Source organism: Coturnix japonica, chromosome 15 (genome assembly GCF_001577835.2).
Source record: "Coturnix japonica isolate 7356 chromosome 15, Coturnix japonica 2.1, whole genome shotgun sequence".
Taxonomy (NCBI): Eukaryota; Metazoa; Chordata; class Aves; order Galliformes; family Phasianidae; genus Coturnix; species Coturnix japonica.
Window position 1 is genome coordinate 8,388,134 of NC_029530.1, and position 22,742 is coordinate 8,410,875.

General features: G+C 40.5%; 1 protein-coding gene and 1 long non-coding RNA gene across 5 annotated transcripts in view; one reads left to right on the plus strand and one right to left on the minus strand.

Annotated features, from left to right (window-relative positions):
* GCN1 (GCN1 activator of EIF2AK4) overlaps window positions 1-18,754 on the plus strand; it is a 38,725-nt gene extending 19,971 nt beyond the window's left edge. For 2 of the 4 annotated variants that reach the window (XM_015877953.1, XM_015877954.1), the window contains exons 32-58: window positions 321-486; window positions 1,482-1,676; window positions 1,853-2,099; window positions 2,704-2,825; window positions 3,469-3,583; window positions 4,076-4,255; window positions 4,609-4,829; window positions 5,490-5,558; window positions 5,677-5,815; window positions 5,924-6,120; window positions 6,479-6,621; window positions 7,370-7,487; window positions 7,628-7,843; window positions 8,170-8,334; window positions 8,722-8,883; window positions 9,319-9,411; window positions 9,638-9,781; window positions 10,818-11,087; window positions 11,378-11,491; window positions 12,023-12,253; window positions 12,829-13,022; window positions 13,238-13,352; window positions 14,465-14,561; window positions 15,417-15,565; window positions 16,171-16,275; window positions 17,332-17,550; window positions 18,063-18,754. In XM_015877953.1, coding sequence (XP_015733439.1) covers window positions 321-486; window positions 1,482-1,676; window positions 1,853-2,099; window positions 2,704-2,825; window positions 3,469-3,583; window positions 4,076-4,255; window positions 4,609-4,829; window positions 5,490-5,558; window positions 5,677-5,815; window positions 5,924-6,120; window positions 6,479-6,621; window positions 7,370-7,487; window positions 7,628-7,843; window positions 8,170-8,334; window positions 8,722-8,883; window positions 9,319-9,411; window positions 9,638-9,781; window positions 10,818-11,087; window positions 11,378-11,491; window positions 12,023-12,253; window positions 12,829-13,022; window positions 13,238-13,352; window positions 14,465-14,561; window positions 15,417-15,565; window positions 16,171-16,275; window positions 17,332-17,550; window positions 18,063-18,188 — 4,312 coding nt within the window. In that variant the 3' untranslated portion in view covers window positions 18,189-18,754. Of the gene's footprint in view, window positions 1-320; window positions 487-1,481; window positions 1,677-1,852; window positions 2,100-2,703; window positions 2,826-3,468; window positions 3,584-4,075; window positions 4,256-4,608; window positions 4,830-5,489; window positions 5,559-5,676; window positions 5,816-5,923; window positions 6,121-6,478; window positions 6,622-7,369; window positions 7,488-7,627; window positions 7,844-8,169; window positions 8,335-8,721; window positions 8,884-9,318; window positions 9,412-9,637; window positions 9,782-10,817; window positions 11,088-11,377; window positions 11,492-12,022; window positions 12,254-12,828; window positions 13,023-13,237; window positions 13,353-14,464; window positions 14,612-15,416; window positions 15,566-16,170; window positions 16,276-17,331; window positions 17,551-18,062 lie in introns of those variants that run through there. The other 2 variants (XM_015877955.1, XM_032447886.1) reach the window with 2 other exon arrangements.
* Window positions 14,345-22,684, minus strand: LOC107321242. The gene is made up of 3 exons (XR_001558510.2): window positions 22,502-22,684; window positions 16,742-16,806; window positions 14,345-14,591 (listed from the first exon to the last, which is right to left on the minus strand). It is a non-coding gene; the product is annotated as an uncharacterized LOC107321242 (long non-coding RNA).
* Window positions 22,685-22,742: the final 58 nt, after the last annotated feature.

A 22,742-nucleotide genomic window follows, 5' to 3' on the forward strand; every position in this document is an offset into this window, starting at 1 on the left:
CTTAAATTAATCTCTTCTTTATTGCTGATGTATGCTGCTATACAGCTGCTGTATTTCAGCAGTAGATGAAGTGATCCTAACGTTTGTCTATGTGTTGGCCCAAGTGTCTGTAATGCTTAATCAGCATAACAGCCATTATGTGGCTGAAGGATTGTTGTCCTCTGGAGAACCTGCAGCATGGGGTTATGAAACAAAATGCATATTGCTTGGACAGTTCTCTCTTAATTTCTGTAATGAATTGCTGATAGCAAGTGTGATTGTGACCTCAAGCAAATGCTTTAAAAAGCTCAGTAAGCTCACACAACTCAACATCTTTACAGGTGTGGCATTGCTTTGGCCCTTAACAAGCTCTCAGAGCATCTGGACAGTTCTCAGGTGAAGCCACTCTTTCAGTTTTTTGTACCAGATGCTCTGAATGATCGCAATCCTGAAGTCAGGAAATGCATGTTGGATGCAGCTCTTTCAACGCTCAACACTCATGGCAAAGTAAGTTTGAACACTTCTTTATCAGTGGGAACAGGTGGAATGAAAATGTAAATACTGTACTGAAGCCTATAGATAACTGTTTTTGTTTTTGCTGGGAGGGTGTTGTTGCTTGTAACATCTGAACCTTTTGTATAGTATGGACTTTTTGTTCAACAGTGGTAGTGACTAGGGCTGACTGATTCTTAGTCATTGCTATAGAAATAAATAGGCTCGAATTAACAGGAGTTAATATGGCATATATTTAGAGTAATAGAAGTGAAATCATACCACAGGTCTTTTAATTCTGGGAAGGTGAGATTTCCCTTTCAGACCTCCTGGGGAGCTAAACTTGAAAGCTTGCTGATGGTTGGCTTAATTAAACTGCAAAACAACTGAAGTCTCTCAGAGAACTGAAAATGATCTCCATGCTGGCTGTTGGCTCTTCTCCAGCCATTTATTAAATGAGGGAGTTTTAGGGAATGTAAATTGTTTGGCATGTGGTTTCCTTAAATGTGCCAGTCACCTCTTTTGGACAGTGCTCTACGTTGCTGTTAAGCTCAGTGTCTGGTCATTTTTCACTCATGTCTTACAGCTGCCTTTATGACTTCTCCCTACAGGTGAAGACCAGTGGAGTGTTTTCATAATATTCAGTCTTCCCCTCTGTCTCTTAGAAAAGTAGTGAGAGGTTTTCTTTACTTTTCTGATCTCCCTTTGGGAATAGAGCAAACAAAAGAGCAGGCTCTGGTGTTTAGGCTAGCTTGCATTATTTCTGGTAGAACATTGTGCTGATGGGCTTGGGGATCTAATTTTCAAGAGCTAACTTCTATCTAGCAGGAAATATTTGTTGCCTGTCAGAATGGCTCAAGATTTTATGTGATGTGACATATTAAATGAACTGTAAATACTGTCTGATTGTTCGGTTTGTTGGCTCAGAGAAGAACAAACAAGTCCACTGAGCGTAGCAAATCTCATTCTGAGTGGACTCCAGTGGCAAGTTCTGTGGTTTTGTTTTTCAGGACAGTGTTAACTCTCTCTTGCCAGTGTTCGAAGAGTTCCTGAAAAATGCTCCTAATGATGCCAGTTATGATGCTGTCAGGCAGAGTGTGGTCATCCTGATGGGTTCACTGGCAAAACATCTGGACAAAAGTGACCCTAAAGTGAAACCAATTGTTGGCAAACTGATTGCAGCCTTGTCCACACCATCTCAGCAGGTGGGTGCTGTTTTGGAGGAGTTTCCACATCCCTTGTAGAGGCAGGTGAACACTGTGATGTCAGAGAGATGAAAAATGACTCTAGCGACAGGAATTTCTCATTGTAGGTGCGGTCCAAGAGGAAGTTATGTTAGTTATGAACATTTTGGGATCTGATGATTTGAATTGTTTTACAGGTTCAGGAGTCAGTGGCAAGCTGTCTTCCCCCACTGGTGCCTGCAATTAAGGAAGATGCAGGAGGAATGATACAGAAGCTAATGCAGCTGCTTTTAGAGTCTGATAAATATGCAGAGCGCAAAGGTGCAGCTTATGGACTGGCAGGTCTAGTGAAAGGCCTTGGCATCCTTTCTCTCAAGCAGCAAGAGATGATGACCACTCTGACTGATGCTATCCAAGACAAGAAGAACTTTCGTCGGCGGGAGGGTAAGGAACAAGAGCTTTTTATTCTGAACACTTCACATTTCCCTTGTTTCTTCTACCACTGTGACTATATTGGGTGACACTTGTATTTCTTTTTCCTGTAGTTACAAAAGTTTGCAGAGTAGGAAATGGGGGCTGTTTGCCATGATGCCATTGATTGTGTCCTAAAATTGGTCTATTTACATTATGATGGGAGGTTAACTGGTCCAAGACAATATGCTTGCACTCATCCCTGCTGTTTTCGAAGGCAGGTGTTGCAAGGTGGGCTTCTGCCTCTTGAAAGGCATTACATATTCTTCTGCAGCAGGTCCAGGGGGGGATTTCAGAGCATAGTTTTAAGTTTTGCTGCTGAGTGTTTCCCATCCATATTGCTTACCTAAGTAGGACTCAGAGTATGTTTTCAATACTATTAGACCTTTTGCTGTCCTTTCTGAGATCACAAATGGCCAACACAGCTCTTGCCACAAGTGCAGGAGTGTGAGAATTTTATAGTTTGTGGGATCTGAGAGTTTTTGGAGAAATTCTACAGATATCTGGCAAATTGTATTTTCTCTTCCTTCCCATTAAATTAAGTGTTCTCTTCTGACTATCCTTTTTCTTTATTTAGGGGCTCTGTTTGCCTTTGAGATGCTCTGCAGCATGCTTGGAAAGCTCTTTGAGCCCTATGTGGTTCATGTGCTACCTCACTTGTTGCTTTGTTTTGGAGATGGAAACCAGTATGTGCGAGAGGTAAGAGACTGCAAATTTTGAGAGCACGCAGCGTTAGGAGAAAGCAGAAATTGAGGGTATGAATACTGTTTATAATGGACAAATTGAGAAAGTAACATTTGCCTTGAAACACCACTAATATAACTTGATTTAATAATGGAAAACATCTTATTTCAGTGGCCATTAGAATCATAGAATGGCTTGGGTTGGAAGGGACCTCAAAGATCATCACCCTGTGCTGCAGGCAGGGTTGCTAACCACTAGATCAGTTACTAGAGCAGATTGCCCAGGGCCCCATCCAGTCTGGTCTTTAACAACTCCAGGGGCATCCACTACCCATTTGGGCAGCCTGGTCCAGCACCTCAGTGAAAAACTTCCCCCTGACATCTAATCTAAATCTTCCCCTCTTTAGTTTAAAACCATTCTCTCTTTGTCCTATTGCTATCTACCTTGGTAAAAAAGTTGATTTCCCTCCTGTTTGTAATCTCCCTGTAACCATTGAAAGGCCACAATGAGGTCTTCCCACAGCCTTCTCTTCTCCAGACTGAGCAACGCCAGCTTCCTCAGGCACTATTTTACATGAAGGCTTTGTTTCCGTGGTTCTTTGAGGGAGGAAGGAAAATGTGATGTGACAGACCTTATAAATGTTCTCTTCTCCTTGAAGGCTGCAGATGACTGTGCCAAAGCAGTGATGAGCAACCTGAGTACTCATGGAGTGAAGCTGGTTTTGCCATCGCTTCTTGCTGCACTAGAAGAGGAATCTTGGAGAACCAAAGCTGGTATGAACCAGTAGCTGACTGACATGACTGAGTACAGCTTACAGTTCATTTTATTGTCATTCTCCTTGCTTATTCCTTCATCCTTACTGACAACTTTGATATGAGTCTGATAGTTTACTGTCTCATAAGGGGACTGGAAGCATACAGCTTTTAGAAATACAAATGAGCTTCCTGACACATTAGAACAATTTCTTCCCCTAACAGATACAAGAAGCAATATTTATTCCTTATCTCTCCAGAAGTTTTTCAAAAAGTGGATTTTTGTTTCCCATCCACACCTTCTTTAGTACAAAAGTAGATAATGTTTTTTTTTATTTTCAGGTGGCACAGAGTGACTTGATGCATTTCAGCCATTGTGTGTGTTCTCTGACTGGTCAGACCACTTGTATATTTAAACTTGACATGAACATAATCCTCTGTTAGCATTTCTTCTTAATGCTGTGTATTACTTTGTGATTTTTTTTTCTTTCTTTTTGCATATTTCATTCACAGGGTCAGTGGAACTGCTGGGAGCTATGGCATACTGTGCTCCCAAACAGCTCTCCTCCTGTTTACCCAATATTGTGCCAAAACTTACTGAAGTGCTCACAGATTCTCATGTGAAGGTGCAGAATGCAGGTCAGCAAGCCCTCAGGCAGATTGGGTCCGTCATCAGAAATCCAGAGATCCTTGGTAAGAATTGTCTGTATCTCTAATGGCAAACAGCAGTCCTGACACTACCATAGTTTATAATAGCAAAGTTTTATCTTTGTTACATTTGGGATTAAATCTGAACCTCTACAGAAACAGAACTGCTCCTAGAACAGTATAGTGTGAAAGCTTCACAGCAGCTTTCTGCTTCAAAGTTTTTTGAATATTCCCTTCTGCTTTGTCATTTAACATCGATAGGGTTTTCTCTGTTCCTGTGCCTCTGAATGATTTAAAAGGATGTAAGACACCATGTGAGAGAACACCGTCTCACTCGGATGTGCCTTTTTGGTTTATGTACAAATAAATTATTTTCTCTCCTTTTAAAAAACACTCAGCAATCGCTCCAGTTCTGTTGGATGCTCTCACTGACCCCTCCAGGAAGACCCAAAAGTGTCTGCAGACTCTACTGGATACCAAATTTGTCCATTTCATCGATGCTCCATCCTTAGCGCTTATTATGCCAATTGTTCAGAGAGCTTTTCAAGATCGTTCTACAGACACCAGGAAAATGGCTGCCCAGATTATTGGGAACATGTACTCATTGACTGATCAGAAGGTACAGTACCAAAAAAGCTCTCTGTATGCTGTATTTACCATGGAGAAGAACAGGAAAGCATTTAGGGCAGACAGTACCAGAATCCAAGCAGGTTCTTTAATTAAATATATGTAAATGAACAGAAAGTGGCTATAAGTACAGTGTAAATTCTGAGGTGTTTGTCAGCTTTGTACTCTGTTCATATATGTATTACCAGATATATCCCTGAAAAATAGTCCTTTGATTTTTACTGTAAACAAAATAACAAAGAAAGAAGCAAAGCCACTACAGGTGAAACAAAGATCAGTTGCTCACAAATGGATCCCAAATTTGTTTAAAAAGCATTTGTAGAACTTCACTGTAGGCTGAAGAGCGGTGTTTAATTTTTGTGGTGATAATCTCTGCGTTTAAACCCTGTGTAAATGTTAAGAATGTTGGATGCAAAGTGCTAGGTTGTGAGCGAGCATCAAAAAGGTCTTGAATGGTTTGGACTTCAGTGTTGCTTTTTGTACGTAAGAACAATTAAATGTGCAATCATTTATAGGATTCTAAAAGGAACTGATTAAAACTCTAAGGATGATCCCTAATAATAAGGGGCTGAAATGCCCTTTACGTAAAGATGATTTGAATTTTTTTCTCATTTTGGAATCTAGTTCTTATTCTCTGGGCTGTTTGTTTCAGGATCTGGCTCCTTACCTACCCAGTGTGACTCCTGGACTGAAGGCCTCCCTGCTGGATCCTGTACCTGAAGTAAGTCTTTTCATACAGTTAGTCTTTCAGTCCGTAATGTTGGGCTTTGTCCTCATCTCCTGTAAAAACGTAATTGGGCTGACTATTTGGCCAATCTCTTGTTTCTCTTGTCTCTTAGGTACGTACAGTATCTGCAAAGGCACTGGGAGCCATGGTGAAGGGTATGGGAGAATCATGCTTTGAGGATTTGTTGCCATGGCTGATGGAGACACTGACATACGAGCAAAGCTCAGTGGACCGATCTGGTGCAGCTCAAGGTGAGGATGACTGTGTGTGAATATTGAGCTCAGACTTTCCCCTGTTAAGTCAGGTTAGGTTGGTGTTTCTTGAGTTTAGCAGCTCTGTTACTTTTTTTTTTTCTCCAGGTCTGGCTGAAGTTATGGCTGGTTTAGGGGTGGAGAAGCTGGAGAAACTTATGCCAGAGATTGTAGCTACTGCCAGTAAGGTGGATATTGCTCCACATGTACGAGATGGTTATATAATGATGTTTAACTACCTGCCAATTACTTTTGGAGACAAGTTCATTCCATACGTTGGCCCCATCATCCCTTGTATTCTTAAGGTATGCAGCAGAAACATGAAGGGCTGTATTTATTAGAGGACAAAAAGAAGACACCAGGGTATTTTAAGCAACATTTCCATTAATTCTGTGACATGCAGAGACTTTTCCAGCATTGCAGGACTAAAGATAGCCACAAACTTATATTAATTCAAATTATGAATGAGTCACTTTTGCAGATTATTTTCTTGCTGTCTTTTGTCTGTGGCCAGTAGTAATTTTTTGAAATATCTTTTGTCCGTTTGCAGCTCTACAGTTCATGTAGTTCTTGTTGCTCAGAAAAAGCATTTTATTTTCCTTGTTGGTATATTGTGCTGAAAGAAAGGAAATAGCTTCCACAGACACTTCTTTCTCTGTTCAGGCACTGGCAGATGAAAATGAGTTTGTGCGAGACACTGCCCTGCGTGCTGGCCAGAGGATCATAAGTATGTATGCAGAGACAGCCATTGCACTGCTTCTGCCACAGCTTGAGGATGGCCTGTTTGATGACTTGTGGAGGATAAGGTAGGGGATAACTATCTTATCCACAGACATTCTCATGGTTAGAGAAATGCTGCGATTCAGACTTCCTGATGTTCCTCAAAAAAAGTAATGCAGACACATATGAAGCAAAAGCAACTGTCTCTTTGTGCCTGTGGATTGAATATGATGCCTTTACAGTCTGAGAAGCCCTGCTAGCTGTGAATCGGGTTTCCTGATATCTGCAATGCATTCTTACTAGGTTATTAGTTCTGATAGTGACTCTGAAAAGCACTCCTGAGGCAGTTGATGTGGCAACATTTAGTCCTAACATATTGCTTCTCATTTTTCAAAATGCTGAGTAAGTTTTTGTTGTCCTGTGTATGGAAATGTGCAGTGGAGCGCTCACAGTTAATAGCAGTTGCTTAGAAATTAGCTCTACTAAAAGGCATGTGTCAGCTGAGTGCTGATGGGTGCCCTCATCCCAGGTGAATGTCTTTTGGGATGAGAGAGATAGTGTGAATATCTCATGCTTTTTTAGAGGCCACTCTATTCCTTGATACATTACTATGATACCTTTAGTTTGGAATTAATTCTTTCCCTTTTTCTTTAGCATGCTTCTTCACTGTCACGTAGGCAGAATGATCTGACCTATCAGCCCATACAGCATTTCAGTGCTGACATAGCTCTTTCCGCTGCATTTTGCTTATATCTGTATTTGACGTGTTGCTGTATTTGGACACGTCCTGTCTAATTACCCTGCTATAACACTTGTCGTGCTTCTGGTTGCCAGGTTTAGCTCAGTTCAGCTCCTTGGAGATCTTTTATTCCATATCTCAGGAGTCACTGGAAAAATGACCACAGAAACTGCCTCAGAGGATGACAACTTCGGGACAGCCCAATCAAACAAGGTAAAGCTGTCCTTGTCTGTCGTGTCTGTTTTTTAATCAGCTTGAAAAGCTTGCTGGAAAGACTTAATGGATTAATATGTGTTCTGTTACTTTTATAAATTTCAGGAGTGGTTAACACAATTCTGTATGTTTCTATACAGGCTATTATTAATGCTCTTGGTGTGGAGAGGAGGAACAGGGTGCTGGCAGGGCTGTACATGGGTCGTTCTGACACCCAGCTGGTAGTGCGTCAAGCTTCTTTACACGTTTGGAAGATCGTAGTTTCAAACACTCCTCGCACGCTGCGTGAAATTTTGCCAACACTCTTTGGGCTTCTGCTGAAATTCTTGGCCAGTACTTGTGCCGATAAGCGAACGGTGAGAAATTGAGTAATACTTTCCTGTTTCTGCAGGCGATCTTGTAAAGTGATTAAGAACGCAGATAATTCTGTTACTTGAATTGTTTTAAAGCTATAATGAATTTAACTGGTCAGAGGATATCTGAATTCTTCCCTGAAAGGCAATGGTGGTGGAAGTAGAACAGTTTTTCCATGGCTACTTACTTTAATAGCGTTTCCATTGCTACATTTTTTGTCTGTACTTGGAAAAGTGGTTTGTAGTCAAAAAATAACATCTGCTCAAAATTCAGCTTCTGAACTATTTTCCTCATTTAGAAAATGTAATTACCGAAGTTTAATTAACAGGTTGCAGCACGGACCTTAGGAGACCTTGTCCGAAAGTTAGGAGAGAAGATCCTTCCTGAAATCATTCCCATTCTGGAGGATGGCCTGAGGTCAGACAAGAATGATGAAAGGCAAGGAGTCTGCATTGGGCTGAGTGAGATAATGAAGTCCACCAGCAGGGATGCGGTAAGTTAAATAAGGAGGGTGAAATCTGCCATTTCCCAGATACAGTCTTGCAGCTGAGATGCAAAAATACAGTAACAGTGTTGGACTTATTCTGTGGACTAAATTAAAGGCTTATATCTAATGTGAGTTGCTGTCAAAGCAAATGTGTGTATTTGTATCTACTGGTACATTTAAAACATTGCACAGTTCTGACATTTATGAGCCACAGAAGCATCTACAAGGCAGTCTTAGAACACTGCAAATCTTTAATTAATCCTTCTTCCACTGTATTTCAACCAAATAGCAGTTCAGTTTCTGTTGTGCAAATTCAGGTTTTTAGCTATTTTACTGAGATGCATCTGTCCATTGTGCTTTATATAACCTGTAATTTTATCTCTATGTATTTAGGTGCTGGTTTTCTCAGAGTCCCTGGTGCCTACAGTGAGAAAAGCACTGTGTGACCCTCTGGAAGAAGTGAGAGAGGCTGCAGCTAAAACCTTTGAACAGTTGCACTCAACAATTGGGCATCAAGCTCTTGAAGATATCCTTCCTTTTTTGTTGAAGCAGCTGGTAAGCACTGCTCAACATGAACCAATTACTTAATCAGTAATGTTATAGGACCGGTTTTGAATAACTAGCTTAAGAGAGAAGGAAATTTGCACTGGCAGACCTTCTAAAGAATGCCCATCTCTATTTTGTCTCTTCTGTGGAGTCATGCTTGTCATCAGTAGGGAAGGTTTTGTGGTTAAAGCATAGACTTAAGAATTGCTACATCCGGCTCTGCTAGGGAATTGCAAATGTCACCTCCATAAATTGGTCACCATGCCTGATGTGTTGCATCTTTTTCTCCGCTTAGGTTTAGCTATATAGTGTGAGAGTGCTTTTATGTAGAAGTACCTGTGTGAGTGTTGGTTGTATGATCGTGCAGTGAGTTGTCACCTTGTAAGAGGGGGTTAGCTTGGTGTGTCACAAATCACGTCCTGTTTTTGTTTTCTCTCTCTGTAGGATAACGAAGAGACATCTGACTTTGCTGTGGATGGTCTTAAACAAGTTATGGCTGTCAAGAGCCGTGTGGTACTGCCTTATTTGGTGCCAAAGGTACAACTGGAAACCAATTTTAAACTTCTGTCTAAAAGCTGTGCTTCTTCCTGTGTTTGCTGCCAGTTTTCTTTGGAACAATCTGCCAAAACGTTTCTGTGCTCAAAACTGTGTCATTGTGGCGCACTCATACTTAAAAATTTTCCTGTTATAAATGACCTGAGATTCCTCCCGAAGAAACTTTCTGCTTGTCTCATTTTTGTTTTTGTTTGGTTTTGCCTTTTAGCTGACTACTCCCCCTGTGAACACCCGTGTGCTGGCTTTCCTCTCATCAGTGGCAGGGGATGCTCTGACAAGGCACTTGAGTGTCATCCTACCTGCTATGATGTCTGCACTGAAAGAGAAGCTGGGGACTAGTGAAGAGCAACTGGCAAGTAACATGGCTCAGCTCTCTGCTATGACAGGCTGCCTGAAGATGGTTTGGGTTTACCTCTCAGCACCGAGTCTGTATTCCCTAGATATACAGGCTGTGTGCTTTAATTCTATCCACTGACTTCTTTAGGCAGAGTCTTCTTGCCTGGTGGTATATTGAGAGTTGAAAAACATATGCTTTCCAAATCCATTTGTATCCTTAAAGAAATCTCTTTGGCCCAAACAAGATACAATTCTCTGCTTACTTATTCTTTGGAAACTGTCAGAGTGTCTGGTGAAGTTTGTATGTATTAGTGGGAAATAGGACTGAAAGATTAAAGGGATGAAAGGAGAAAATCTCCTATTTGCATGTAGTGCTCCTTCTGAACTACTTTCAGAAACATCCATTGTTTGGACTCCAGAAAGCATCCTGGAGCTGTGATTGCATATAGATGTACACACAGGCTGGTGAACTGAGAATGCTGTGGATAGAGTCCTGTCTGATACAGATGCCCATCTGCTCAGCTTCTAGCCCTGAGTTCGTTTCTAATATACCTACAGCTGTATTTGCATTTAGTATCTCGACACAAAGACTTGAACTGCCTGAATTAAAAGAATTATCTAATGAGACCTGTGGTCTCTGAGAGTGAGCAAGACTGGGTGGACAAAGGTACTCTGATTCTTGAAATTCAGCTCTTTTGTAGCAGTAGAGCCACTTGTGCAACTTTTCAGGTCATTTGTTGAATTTTGAGAGTTGATTTTGTACCTACGTCTCCTCCTGGACTGGGGACCCATTCATAACGTTTTTGGGCTTTTTCTTTCCCCTGACATTTGTTACTAAGTAAGCACAAGGATGGAGGCAGCAGTAGGAAATCGGTTCTGAATTAAGCCTTTGATGGCAGTGCAACCAGCTATTCCAAAACAAAAGTTTGCAAGTGGTATATGTTGTATCTTTTGTCTTAGAGATGATGTTCTGGATAGCATAGGGAAAACTGGGACTAACTCTGGTTTTATTCTATTTGAGAGTTAATGTAGAATTAATTTGGACTCTTTAGGAAATGGCAAATTGCCAGTCTGTAATCCTTTCTGTGGAAGATGATGTTGGACAAAGAATTATAACTGAAGATTTACTAGAAGCTACCCGCAGCCCTGACCTGGGAATGAGACAAGCAGCAGCTATCATGCTGAATATCTACTGCTCCAAGACAAAAGCAGACCTCACGGGTCATCTTAAGAGCTTGGTTTCAGGCTTGATACGTTTATTTAATGATACCAATCCTGTAGTTTTGAATGAGAGCTGGGACGCACTTAATTCCATCACCAAGGTAAGAAACAGCTTCAGAAGTTTACAGTGGTAGTGGTTGGCAAGGAGAAAATGGAGATAACTGGTAAAATACTGTCTGAATTGAATCTCCTGCTTAAACTACTTCTGTGTTGGCAAGTGCTGCAAAGATTTGAGATGTAAGATGAGCTTGGCATCAGCATTGCCAGTGAATAGTTAGGTCTTTGGAATGGGTGGGAAACAAGTGTCTTCTCATGATGCAACTGAGAATTCAGAAGGAACTGTAAGTTGTGATATTACTTCATCTTTTTGCCTTGCTCCTCTCTCCTGCAGAAATTAGATGCTGGGAACCAGCTTGCTCTCATTGAGGACCTACACAAGGACATCCGGGTTGTAGGGAACGAGGCCAAAGGCGAGCATGTGCCAGGATTTTGTATTCCTAAGAAGGTAAAGGGTCAGAATGAGCGTGTGATGCAGAAATGGACTTGATCTCAACCACCCTATTTAATTCTGGGGGGAAACTGATTGATACTATGTTATGGTAGTAGAAATACTGAAACTGTAGCATTTAAAACCCCTGTGTTGGAGAGACTTTTTGTAGGTTGTTGGTGCTTTTGGATTACCTTGCAGACATCTCCTTTTGTGACAAGATCTTTGACAATTCTGTTATGCCTGGAAGTCATAATTGCTGATTCTGTGGAGGAGTAATGCTGGACTTCTGTGCCAAATTTCTATGGTTTAAAAATTCCCTCATCCACCAGCACTTTCCTCATAGCAACTGGCTTTCTAAGGCATAGATACATTAAATCAAACTGAATAAAAGGAGCTTTGTAAATGTGGAAGCAGGCAGCTGAAGGTCAGCAGGAAATTGAGAGAAAATGTTTAAGTCTGTTCATCTGGTATATAACAGGAACAAAAATAAGATACATATTTTTTGCATCTTAGGTTCTAAGCTTTCTTGTTTAATTGTTATGACAGGGAGTGACTTCTATACTTCTGGTGCTGCGTGAAGGTGTTCTAACTGGTAATCCAGAGCAAAAGGAGGAAGCAGCAAAGGCCTTGGGGCTGGTTATTAAGCTGACTTCTGCGGAAGCTCTTAAACCATCTGTAGTGAGCATTACTGGACCACTTATTCGTATCTTGGGAGATCGGTTCAGCTGGAATGTCAAAGTGGCTCTGCTTGAAACATTAAGCCTTCTTTTAGCCAAGGTAAGATGTAAAGTAATTGACTGTAGTTTGTGAGCATTTTCTACAGCAGCCTTCAGAAAATCTGTTGCCGTTCATTTTAATGTAGCTAGAATATCAGCTGGTGTAGATCTAATATCTAGAACAGCAATAAAATTGGGTTGTATTCTCCCAACAACTGAATCAATCACTGGACCTCTTAGAAATACTGCTAAATACATGCTCATCTCACTTTCGCATGATTGACAACTACCAGGTAGTTAATTTCTTTTGTGTCGATGCTTTTTGTGAAATGTGAAGTCTGAAGATGACCTTCTTACACATTTGAACTGAGCTGGGCTTTTATGCAGTGCTCTATATTGAAAAGAACATCTGACAATGTAGAATCTTATGTTTCCATCTACAGAAAATAGATTGGAAATGTTTCATTGTAAATCATCATTTCGTGTTTTTCCTCTTTTAGCAGTGTTAGATCTGAGTAAAGTCTGTTTGTTACTGTGACAATTAACTGTTGTAGAAGTCAAGCTGTTTACAGGCTTTGATATTTAGCCACAGTTACATACTCAACTCCATCACTTCTCCTTTTATCTCTGTTAAAGGTTGAGATTGCCCTGAAACCATTTTTGCCTCAACTGCAAACAACCTTCACCAAAGCTCTGCAAGATTCAAACCGTGCTGTTCGCCTTAAAGCTGCTGATGCTCTTGGTAAACTTATTGTTATCCATGTAAAAGTGGATCCTCTTTTTACTGAGCTACTGAATGGAATTCGATCCAGTGATGACTCTGCCATCAGGTAAGCTGTAGGTGGAGTCTCAGGCCTTGCTGCTTATTGAGGATAAGGGGCGAGGATGAATATGATATATAGCAATTTGAGATTATTTCCTTCCCCCATCGCCTTTAATTAACAGTAAGATTTATTTACTGTTAATGAAGGGTTGTAAACCCAATAGTGTGGATGATAGGGACATATTGGGTCAATCTCTGACTGTATGTTGTGATCAATTCTAGGGACACAATGCTGCAAGCACTGCGGTTTGTTACACGAGGAGCTGGTGCAAAAGTAGATGCTACAATTAGGAAGAACATCAGCACGGTGCTTCTTGGGATGCTGGGACACGATGAGGTAAAGCTTCAGGCAGCTGTGAAGGTTCCCTGCTGTAGTTAGTCTGATTTCTAAATTTAAAATCGGAACTAAGAAAATGATTTTCTAGTTAATACTGTTAGAGTGGAAAGAATCTGTTATAAAGAAATACTGCAGTTGGACATCACTTGGTAAACTGACTGTGGTCTGTAAAACCGATTTCATTGGAGCCTTATGGTGTTAACTGAACTAGAGATCCCCAGCCAATTACTTTTAACTCTGAAAGGTTATGAGTTAAATGTTTCCTTAGCAACCACACAGGTGGATTTGCAGTTCCTCACCAACATTTGTGAGGCAGCTCTGAAGTCAGGATATGCTTTTTTATCTCAGAGAGAACCCACAGTACCTTCACTATAAGCACATCTATGTGTTTGCAGGCTCTCAGGTGGGGTTTATCATTTGGTGTGAGGAATTATGTTTTGTAACAACAGAATTTTCTCCAGTGAACTAAAGACTCTCCTAAGTTGAATGTATGCTCTTCTGTATATGGCAGATAGCAATAGTATCATCTGTGAGACTGAATAATCTGGTAATCTTTATGTTTGAGTATGTGCAATGCAGGCATACAACTGTTGGCATGATAGAAATAGAACAATTGAAAAATTCACGCTGGATTTTAAGTGTTAGGGTAGAGAAGTGCAGATGTTTATAGACGCAGAACCCACACCAAACAAACATGAGTATAGAAGTTTAAAAGTAAAATCTTATCACAGCAATAAGCTTATGCAGAGATGGACAGAAGTAATATTTGTTGTCTGGGCTGTGAATAAAAATGTAACTCTTAACATATCTCTTAAAATACTCACTTTCCTCTTTATAACTTTTCCATTTAACAAGTCATGGTTTGTATGAGACCTGTAATTTTATAATCTCTACTGGCTTTTTTTGACTGGATGTGAGGCTTTCATTATGTACAACAAACCTTGCAAAATGACAGAAATCCACAGGTAGCAGGAGGCAAAGAGTGTTTGCTAGTACTTTTTTTTCCCCTTCTCTTTTTATTTCATCTTTCTGTCCCTTGCTTGTCTGACTGCTTGTCCGTGATGTGGATTGAGCTCAACCAGTGTTACTCTTTCCTTCCTTTCTTCATTTAGGATGCCACCCGCATGGCTTCAGCTGGCTGCTTAGCAGAATTCTGTGCATTTCTGTCAGAAGAGGAGCTCAGTATTGTTCTCCACCAGCACTTACTGGGTAGGTGAAGCTACTGTGTCAAGACTAAGTCTGAAAAGCAAGAGAAAATACATTCTTAGCCAGTGGTTTGTGAAAACTTTGTGATTATTCAGGTTCCTTCTCTTTATTTTAAACAAATCTCTAGATTTCCTTGTACTTTTCTTTGCTTATGGCTGCTCTTACACTCTGGTAAAATCATTGAGCACAAGGTGACAATTATAAGTTGGGTTTGCCATATTTTTTGTGGATTTGGGTTGAGGTGAGTTGATTCAAGTACCAGCATGGCTGAGCAGTTCCCTAGTGCTGATTCACAGTGGATGGGAGGTGACGGTACGTTCAGGCAGGATGGGGGAGGGCTGTTCCATTTTATTTGATGACACCGTGATCACAAATTGGCTCATGACTATAGCAGACAACATCTAATGGCTTCAGATGCTTTTGGAGAATTAACTGATTTGCTTGTTAGTTAGTCAGAAGCATGAATTTTGTAGGAACCTTGTAATGGTTGGGAGTGTTATAGTGCTGTATAGAATTGAAAAGGGAATTTACTAGCTGGTTTCAAATTACAGATTACTTTTACAATTGTAGTGGTATCAAAGCTTATGTAATTTTAACAGCAAGCTTCTTCATGCACCAAGTGATGTGGGTGTGATTACACGTATCATCAGAAAAACCCAGTTCAATGGTATGTTGGGTTTCAACATCAGTCCAGAGAGAATTCTCTCTGATAGAGGTATTGTGTTATAGTACAGATTATATGTCTCTTTTGGAAGGAGAAAGATGCTGCTCTTGTAGAAGCAGGCTGACAAACTGACAAATGCTTTCTCAGATGGATACAGTAGCCTTTCTTAGAGGTAGTTCTTCTGCTGTTTCTAGCAGACATCTCTGGAATTGACTGGATGGTGAGACATGGACGAAGCCTGGCCCTCTCAGTGGCTGTAAATGTTGCTCCTTATAGGCTGTGTTCCCCCAAGTACTATAACAGTGTTCTGGAGATGATCCTCAGCAATGCCACCGCTGACAGGGTAAGTGCTGCTTGAGAAAGGGCATGTTCTGTTCAAGTGCTTGTGGGAGTAGTTACAAAAGGCTCACAGGTTCACAGTATTACAGAAATACATGTAACAAATAAAACAGAATAAAAATGTATTCTGAATGTTCTTTCTTGACTAGATGCAGTTTTATAGTGAAATTGCATGATTGTGATTCTGATTCTTTGACTGCTGGTCTCTGTCAAGATGAAGATTAAATAATCTTCAACGGTAGAGTAACTTTGGGAGTAAATTCCACTTCTGTTGCTCTATTAAAGTTCTCATTCACAGGCCAGGTTTACAAGATGAACAAATACTTCAGTTTAGAAGGAATAGAGATGAATGAATAATGTAGTGTAGGCAACTTGTGGGTTATGTGGGGCCTGCCGTGTCGTTCTGTGTGACTCACAGTCACGTCATGATTTTTTCATCCTCTTTGTCCAATAACATTACACAGTTTTCATGCATTGCATGCTGCAGTTCTTTGACAGATACGTTCAGCCTTTTGCAAAAGCTCACCAGTCCATGGGCCTAGTTATAAGGGTTGTTGAACTCTACTGTAGTAACATCAATCATATCACACATTTGTTTTTACATTGAAGATACCCATTGCAGTCAGTGGCATCAGAGGGATGGGCTTTCTTATGAAATACCACGTGGAAGAAGGAGGGAATCTGCCTCCAAAACTTTCCAACCTCTTTATTAAGGTAAGAATGTTTATGCTACCAGGCATTCTCCTCTGATCTTAACCAGTGTAATACAATCTTGCTTTCTACTAATTTATGGTGGTTTACTTTGTGAAGTTAAACCCTTGTAACCCAGCATGAAAACTGAAACCTCAGTTGCCTTATTTTGAGAAGCTGTAACTACTTTGATAATTGGAGATCCATACAAGTGTTTTTTGTTCCAAAGCAAACAGAATAATTTTACAAGCCTGCCTTACAGCTGTGAACACAACACCTCCATCTCTGTTGTAATGTGGAAATTTGACTTGTTCTGTGGTAAACTTTGATTCAGTGTGAATAATTGTTTTCCTTTGCGGTAACAAGCAGCTGACAGAGATGGGAAGAAAAGCATGGAGGGGGCAAAGGGGGGCAGGTGTCAGTTTGTTTTTAAAATCTGATAAAGATCAAAGGGGCTTTGTTAGAAAGCTGTTGAATACTAACTCCTTACCTTCTCTGCTTTTGCATAAGTACTTTCAGACTTCTATTTTTTTGAATGGGAGCAGCTCCTAGAGCCTGGAAGGAAAGGCAATATTATGTTAGTGCTTTATTATTATTTTTTTCTTTTCAATCAATATCTATTTGAAAATCTACCTAAAAATTCCTTTCTTTTGCTATTCTTTATTTTTTCCCCCACAAAAGTACCCCTTGGGGCAGGAAGAACCTGAATTTTGAACATGAGAGTGTATTCAAAGTCTTAGAAAAGATGAGGGATGACAGAGTGAGGGGTAGTGGTGGAGCAGACGAGCTGCTGCCGCCTTGTAATTTGTCTGCCAGCGTTATGGTAAATAAAAATGTGTTACATTTCACATTTGAAATTTCTTCTAAATTTACTTGAAAATCCACCATAAGTGCAAGTCAACATGGAGCCTTACTGTTTTTCAAAGCAGATTTTTGGTTGAAATATAAACTCTGTGAATTGAAGGCTACTTGATTTACTTGTAATTAAAGGTACTTAAGTGAGGAAAAATAGGTAAGCTTGTGCTTTCAATTCTTTGTCCTTGGTATATCTAAACTTAAAACCATCTTTGTCTCCTTCAGTGTCTGCAGAACTCATCCAGTGACATAAAGTTAGTTGCAGAGAAAATGATCTGGTGGGCAAATAAAAACCACCTTCCTGCACTGGATCCTCAGACAATTAAACCAATCCTCAAAGCGCTTCTGGACAACACAAAAGACAAAAACACGAGTGTAAGAGCTTACAGCGACCAAGCCATTGTTAATCTTCTGAAGATGAGAGCGGGTGAACAAGTGCTTGAGGTATGAGACAGAAGAAAACAGAATCATTGGTAGTAGGCTGTGTCAGGTGGCTCTGCTCATGTGTGAGTATTTGCCTGGAGTCTCAGGACATGCTGGCAGTCTCTTATGAAATAGGTGGAGTGGGATATTCCTATTTGCATTAAAGCCTTCATTAGTATTCTTATGGTAAGCTTTGAAGAAGTATGCAAGTTATGTCATGCTGCACAACCGTACAGTGTGGTATTATTGAAGTCAAGGTATTTAATGTGTTCACTGTGTTTAATGTCTGAAGCCATATTGTGCTGTAGTTGCCTTAGCTAGGACTGGTAGTTTATTGCTTTTGTCATTTTTATAATCCTATTGCAAACCTCTAGCTGGTTTGGTTATCATGTCTGGAATCATAAAACCGGATGAAGGCTTTGGGAATATTCAAAGATGCAGATAAATACACCTTGTAAGGCACTTAAACTTGCTCTTATTTTGAATGGTGTGTCATAAGAAATCAATTATTTGGTGTTTTCTTCCCTCCACAGTCTGTTTCCAAGATTTTAGATGCGGCCAGCTTGGAGCTTCTCAACGAAAGCTGCAGGAGATCTCTTAAGAAGCTGGCTGGCCAGGCTGACTCTGATGAACAGATAGATGACACTATACTGACGTGATCGTCGAGCTCCCGAAGACAAAACAACACTGACCCAACCGCTGCATCAGCATTTCAACTCAAAACACCGACTTTAAATGTTTTCATTTTTGAAAATGTTAATTCTGATGGGATTTCATGAACAGGACTCCCAGAGAGTATTTTAGTATCAAATATACCAGAATAGCCTTAATTAGACCCACGATAGCTGAAATTTGAAAATTTGGTCCCCTTTTTTGAAGTAGATAATGCACAAGAAACAGAGATACTAATCTATACTGATAAATTTTGGCCAACTGTGAGATGTGGTTAGAGCACATCAGGCTTAAACTCTGGTGAAATCTACTTGTTTTCCAGGGTCTGTGTGCCAAAACTCCGGTATTGGAAGTACTGTTGTTTTTTTCCAGAGACCCTGTGAAGCTGGAATTGTTTTTGTGTACTGCTAACTTGCTGCTTGTGACGGTTCTGAAGAGTGAAGATCCCTGTAAAACACAGTATTTAAAACAGCCTTAGAAATCACAGATTCAAGGGGGGAATTAAATGCAGTCTGATTAAAGAATGAACATTTAATAAAGGCTTTGACTTTGATCCTTCTGGTGTAAACTGTTCTCTTTACGCATTCATTTGCCAACAAATGAATACCATGATTTACTTTCTGGACATACAGTCTATAGACTGTTTTTTTTAAGGCATACACTTCATAGAGTGTGTAGCGCAGTAATCTATATAAGCCCTTTTGCAAAAGCTAGGGTTTAAAACCAAGCTAGAACTGACATTTAATGAAATTTGTAATTACTCCTCTTAATTTCTGGAGTATTTTGAACTATATACAGCTTTTTATTCAATTTGTGAAAGCTATTTTTGTCTTCAAAGGCTTTAGAAGATATTTGGCATTTCCAACACGCAGAGGGGTTTTGTCATTGAATTGCACTGCTCTGAGAAAGCAGTATTTTTTTTTCCATCTGGCCAAATAGTCACTTCTTTTTCTCTTTAATTGACTGAAGTCTTATATGCTATTTGATGGAAATAGTGGGGAAAATTGCTTTGCAGGATAGACATTTTTAAAGAGAAATGTAGTTTTGCATTCTGCATGTTAAAGTGAGCCCTATCTGATTGATGGAACTACACAGAAGAAGGTTGCTCTTCAGAAACCAAAGTGTTATGATTTACAGTTTCAAGTGGGGCAGTGATCTTAGATATAACTGGATGGTTCAGCCGTAAGATGGGAGAGAAAAAAATGCTACAAATCACGACATTTGAGAGCATAAAATGCAACCACGTGGGAACACTGTACTAGAAGTGATTTGCCAATTGCCGTGATTCCATAACCCTTTCATGCAATCTCTTTCATTATATACACTCTTCGGAGTGTTAGAGCTCACTTTGTGGCTATCAAATCCTTCCTTGCTGCTATCTGAGTCCATTGCTGTTTGTCCTGTTCCCACAGGCACTGAAAACAGTTCATTTGTGCAGCAGCCACATTATCCCTGCAGTGTTCCCATTCATGGATGAAACAAGCTTGGATTTTCTAGGGCTTGTGGATGAGCTTTTCTGAATCTATCTCGTTGCTCTCCATATTTGTTCCATTCAGTTTCACAGTTGCCTTGTAGTGTCCACTGCTGGATCAGATCTGCTGGAGAACATCATTTTGCAGGTTCTATGCAACACGCTGCTGTCTGTCCCCATAAGAGACTTGGCTGCAATAGCAGACATTTTGCAATCAGTTATGAATCCAGGCTACAAATCTGCTCTTTCACTGTTTATGTCCAATCTTGCATTAATGCTGTTCATTCTTTCTATAAAACTCTACCACTTTCCAGCTGGTCTTATTGAACCTGTAGTCCACATATTAAATAGCATTTAGCTGCATTTTGAAGGTGGTTTTAAATTCTGAGTTAGCCTTCCAGAATACTTGCAAATCTGTTTGATTTCTGTTATCTACGGATTAAAAATGTATTCTCTATCCCTTCATCCAGGTAATTAATTAAAGTAATGAGCTGCATCAGTCATGATTCAGTGTGGAAAGCTACTTGCCTGTGTTGACAGTGCTGTGAGTAATTACACCGAGAAGAAAACTTGCAAGTATTGGTGGATATACCTCAAAGCAGTGAATTCAGTCCGTGTGTCACTGCCTATGAGATTAATGTGTAATCTAAAGGCAGCTCCACTAAAACACACAGTCTTGGGCAGCAAAAGTTTATCTGCCATCTTCTTCTGCAGTCTTAAGTCTCAAGGATGAGTGGTAATTCAACTAATTAATCTTTGTACTTTTTATTTGCTATCCTTTCAAGTTTAAACTCTGTTTTTGCATTGCATTGGTAATAATCAGAGTGAAAACTAAAAATGCCCTTAAGGGTTTGGAGCCTTGTAACACTGATTAATTTCATCTGCAGTGGGTGAAGTGTTTGGAGGATAACAGAGGAACAGCAGTTAAACGCCCATACGCCAAAGTACTGTGCGCTATAGCAGAAGTGAACAAAATAGGAAGCCTGGAAAATAGGTGGGCAAATCTCAGTAGTTGTACTGGAATAACTTCTTTGGCCACTATAAGCAAGAAGGAAGACAAATGTGCAAGGTTTTCTAAGGCACGGCAGGTTGAGCGCAGTCATAGACAGCTTTGTTTTTCTCCAGGATCCTGATACTTCTTGAACACGTTGAAGAAAATCACAGTCAAGTAGGTTTTTCAATTAGCGTATTAATTTTAGTCAATTACTACCTTTTGTAACTGAGTTAAGGGCATTCTGAAGATTTGTATTTTAACTTTGTCTAACGTGAAGTGGAAAAAACTCATTCATCTTTCCAAATAGCAGCTGGATTCCTGTGCTCAGTTTAGTTGTTCCTGACAGAGAGGAGTAAAAGGCAGGAACTCAGCTTGTACTTATTGAGAATATGCTGATTTTTCAATTACAGCACAACACGGAATCTGGATTCTGATAGCTACTTTTAACCAAGTCATTCCTATACTGCAATGCAATACATCAGAGCTAAAATACCCATAATTTTTGCCACGACGCGAAAGATGATGAACGGATGGTGCCAACTTAAAGACTAAGGAATTAATTTTTCTCTCATTTCAAACATCTTGAAAATACTGGTTGTCAGCCTAAGACCATTTTTATTCCCCACAACTGACTGTAATAACGTCTTTGAACTGTCAAGCAGCTGCCTCTGAGTGACAGCTGAACTGTGTGTATTTCAAGAAGATCACAAATGAAAGCGCGATGTTTTATCTTACAAGGTGTTAAAAAAATTCGGAGGAAAAGAGACAGATGTGAAAACAAAACATTCGATAGTTTTTAAAGGTAAGTCACCCAGTTGCATACAGTGTTTTATTTGGCAAAATGACCCCTTTCTTACGCTTTCTACATGGGCTTTCATAAGCTTAAAAATAATGGTAGAAGGAGACACAGGTTATCGTGACATGGGGGGATGTGTTATTTGATGGGCTGCTAAAATGCTGTATAGATAAGATAGACAGGAGATGTTGCCTTTGACCTGGATTGGGCTTGGACTAGCTGCAAACCCTTCTCCAACAGTGTTTCTGTGGGTATCAAAGCAGAACTGCACACGCTTGTGTCTGGTAGCACTCCAGCCTGGGTGTGGTGTGTTACACATGTGAACTGTAAAGTCCATTGCATAGGATCATGACATGGAGGTGGTGCAAATGGATTTCAGGATGAGGACGTGACAGGGCTGAGCTCTGAAGGCCAGAACACTTTTCTGTAGGTTAAGATCAAGGAATGTTCCTAACTAAAAGCATAGTTGTGTTTTCAATCAGAAGTATTCTATTAGGCAACGCCTACAGATGCCATTCACCCTACAGATGCTATTGACCCTAGAGATGCTATTCACTCTAGAGATGCTATTTTAGCCATACTGGCTTGGTTTGTTTTCAGATGCATCTACCCAGAAGAATCTGCAGCTTTTTAGTCACCAAAAGCTGCAGGTACATCCTGAGGGTCTTTGTAGGCTCAGCTGATGGCAAAGATTGTGTTCTTTCAGAGCTGATCCAGCTCTCACTTGGAAGCCCAGTGCATGCTAATGAGATGCTTCTGTCAGTGAGCTGTAAAGCTGATGTTTCTAATGTTACACATATTTTAATTAAACGGAGTCATTATTTTGGTTCGAACTTCTGCTAAACACGAATTGGCGGAGGAATTATTTTGAAGGACTTGTGTTGTCTGTTGTCGCTTATTTTTGAGCTGAAAAATAACGAAGTCCTGAATAACGGAGTCCAAACACCAACACAAAGAAACGCTCCTGTGGAAAAGAAACCACAGAGAGACCAGCGCACCTCTGGTCAGCATCCACCTAAGTGACAGCGCCCTTCCTTACCCCAATCATAAGCAGATCTCTGCATTAAACCCCCAAGAGTCGAACCCCAGGTTGAAGATGCCGCCGGTCCTGGCTTTTTCTTATCACTTCTCCTTGGACTCAGGCTGGGCGCTCACTCCCCTCCCGGCGCTGTCATGGCGTCCTGAGGAGAACCAGCGGCACCGCCCCGCCCCACCCAGCTCAGGGAAAGCGCGCATGCGCAGCTCAAAGCCGCGTTGGGCGGGCTGCGCGCACGCGCCGC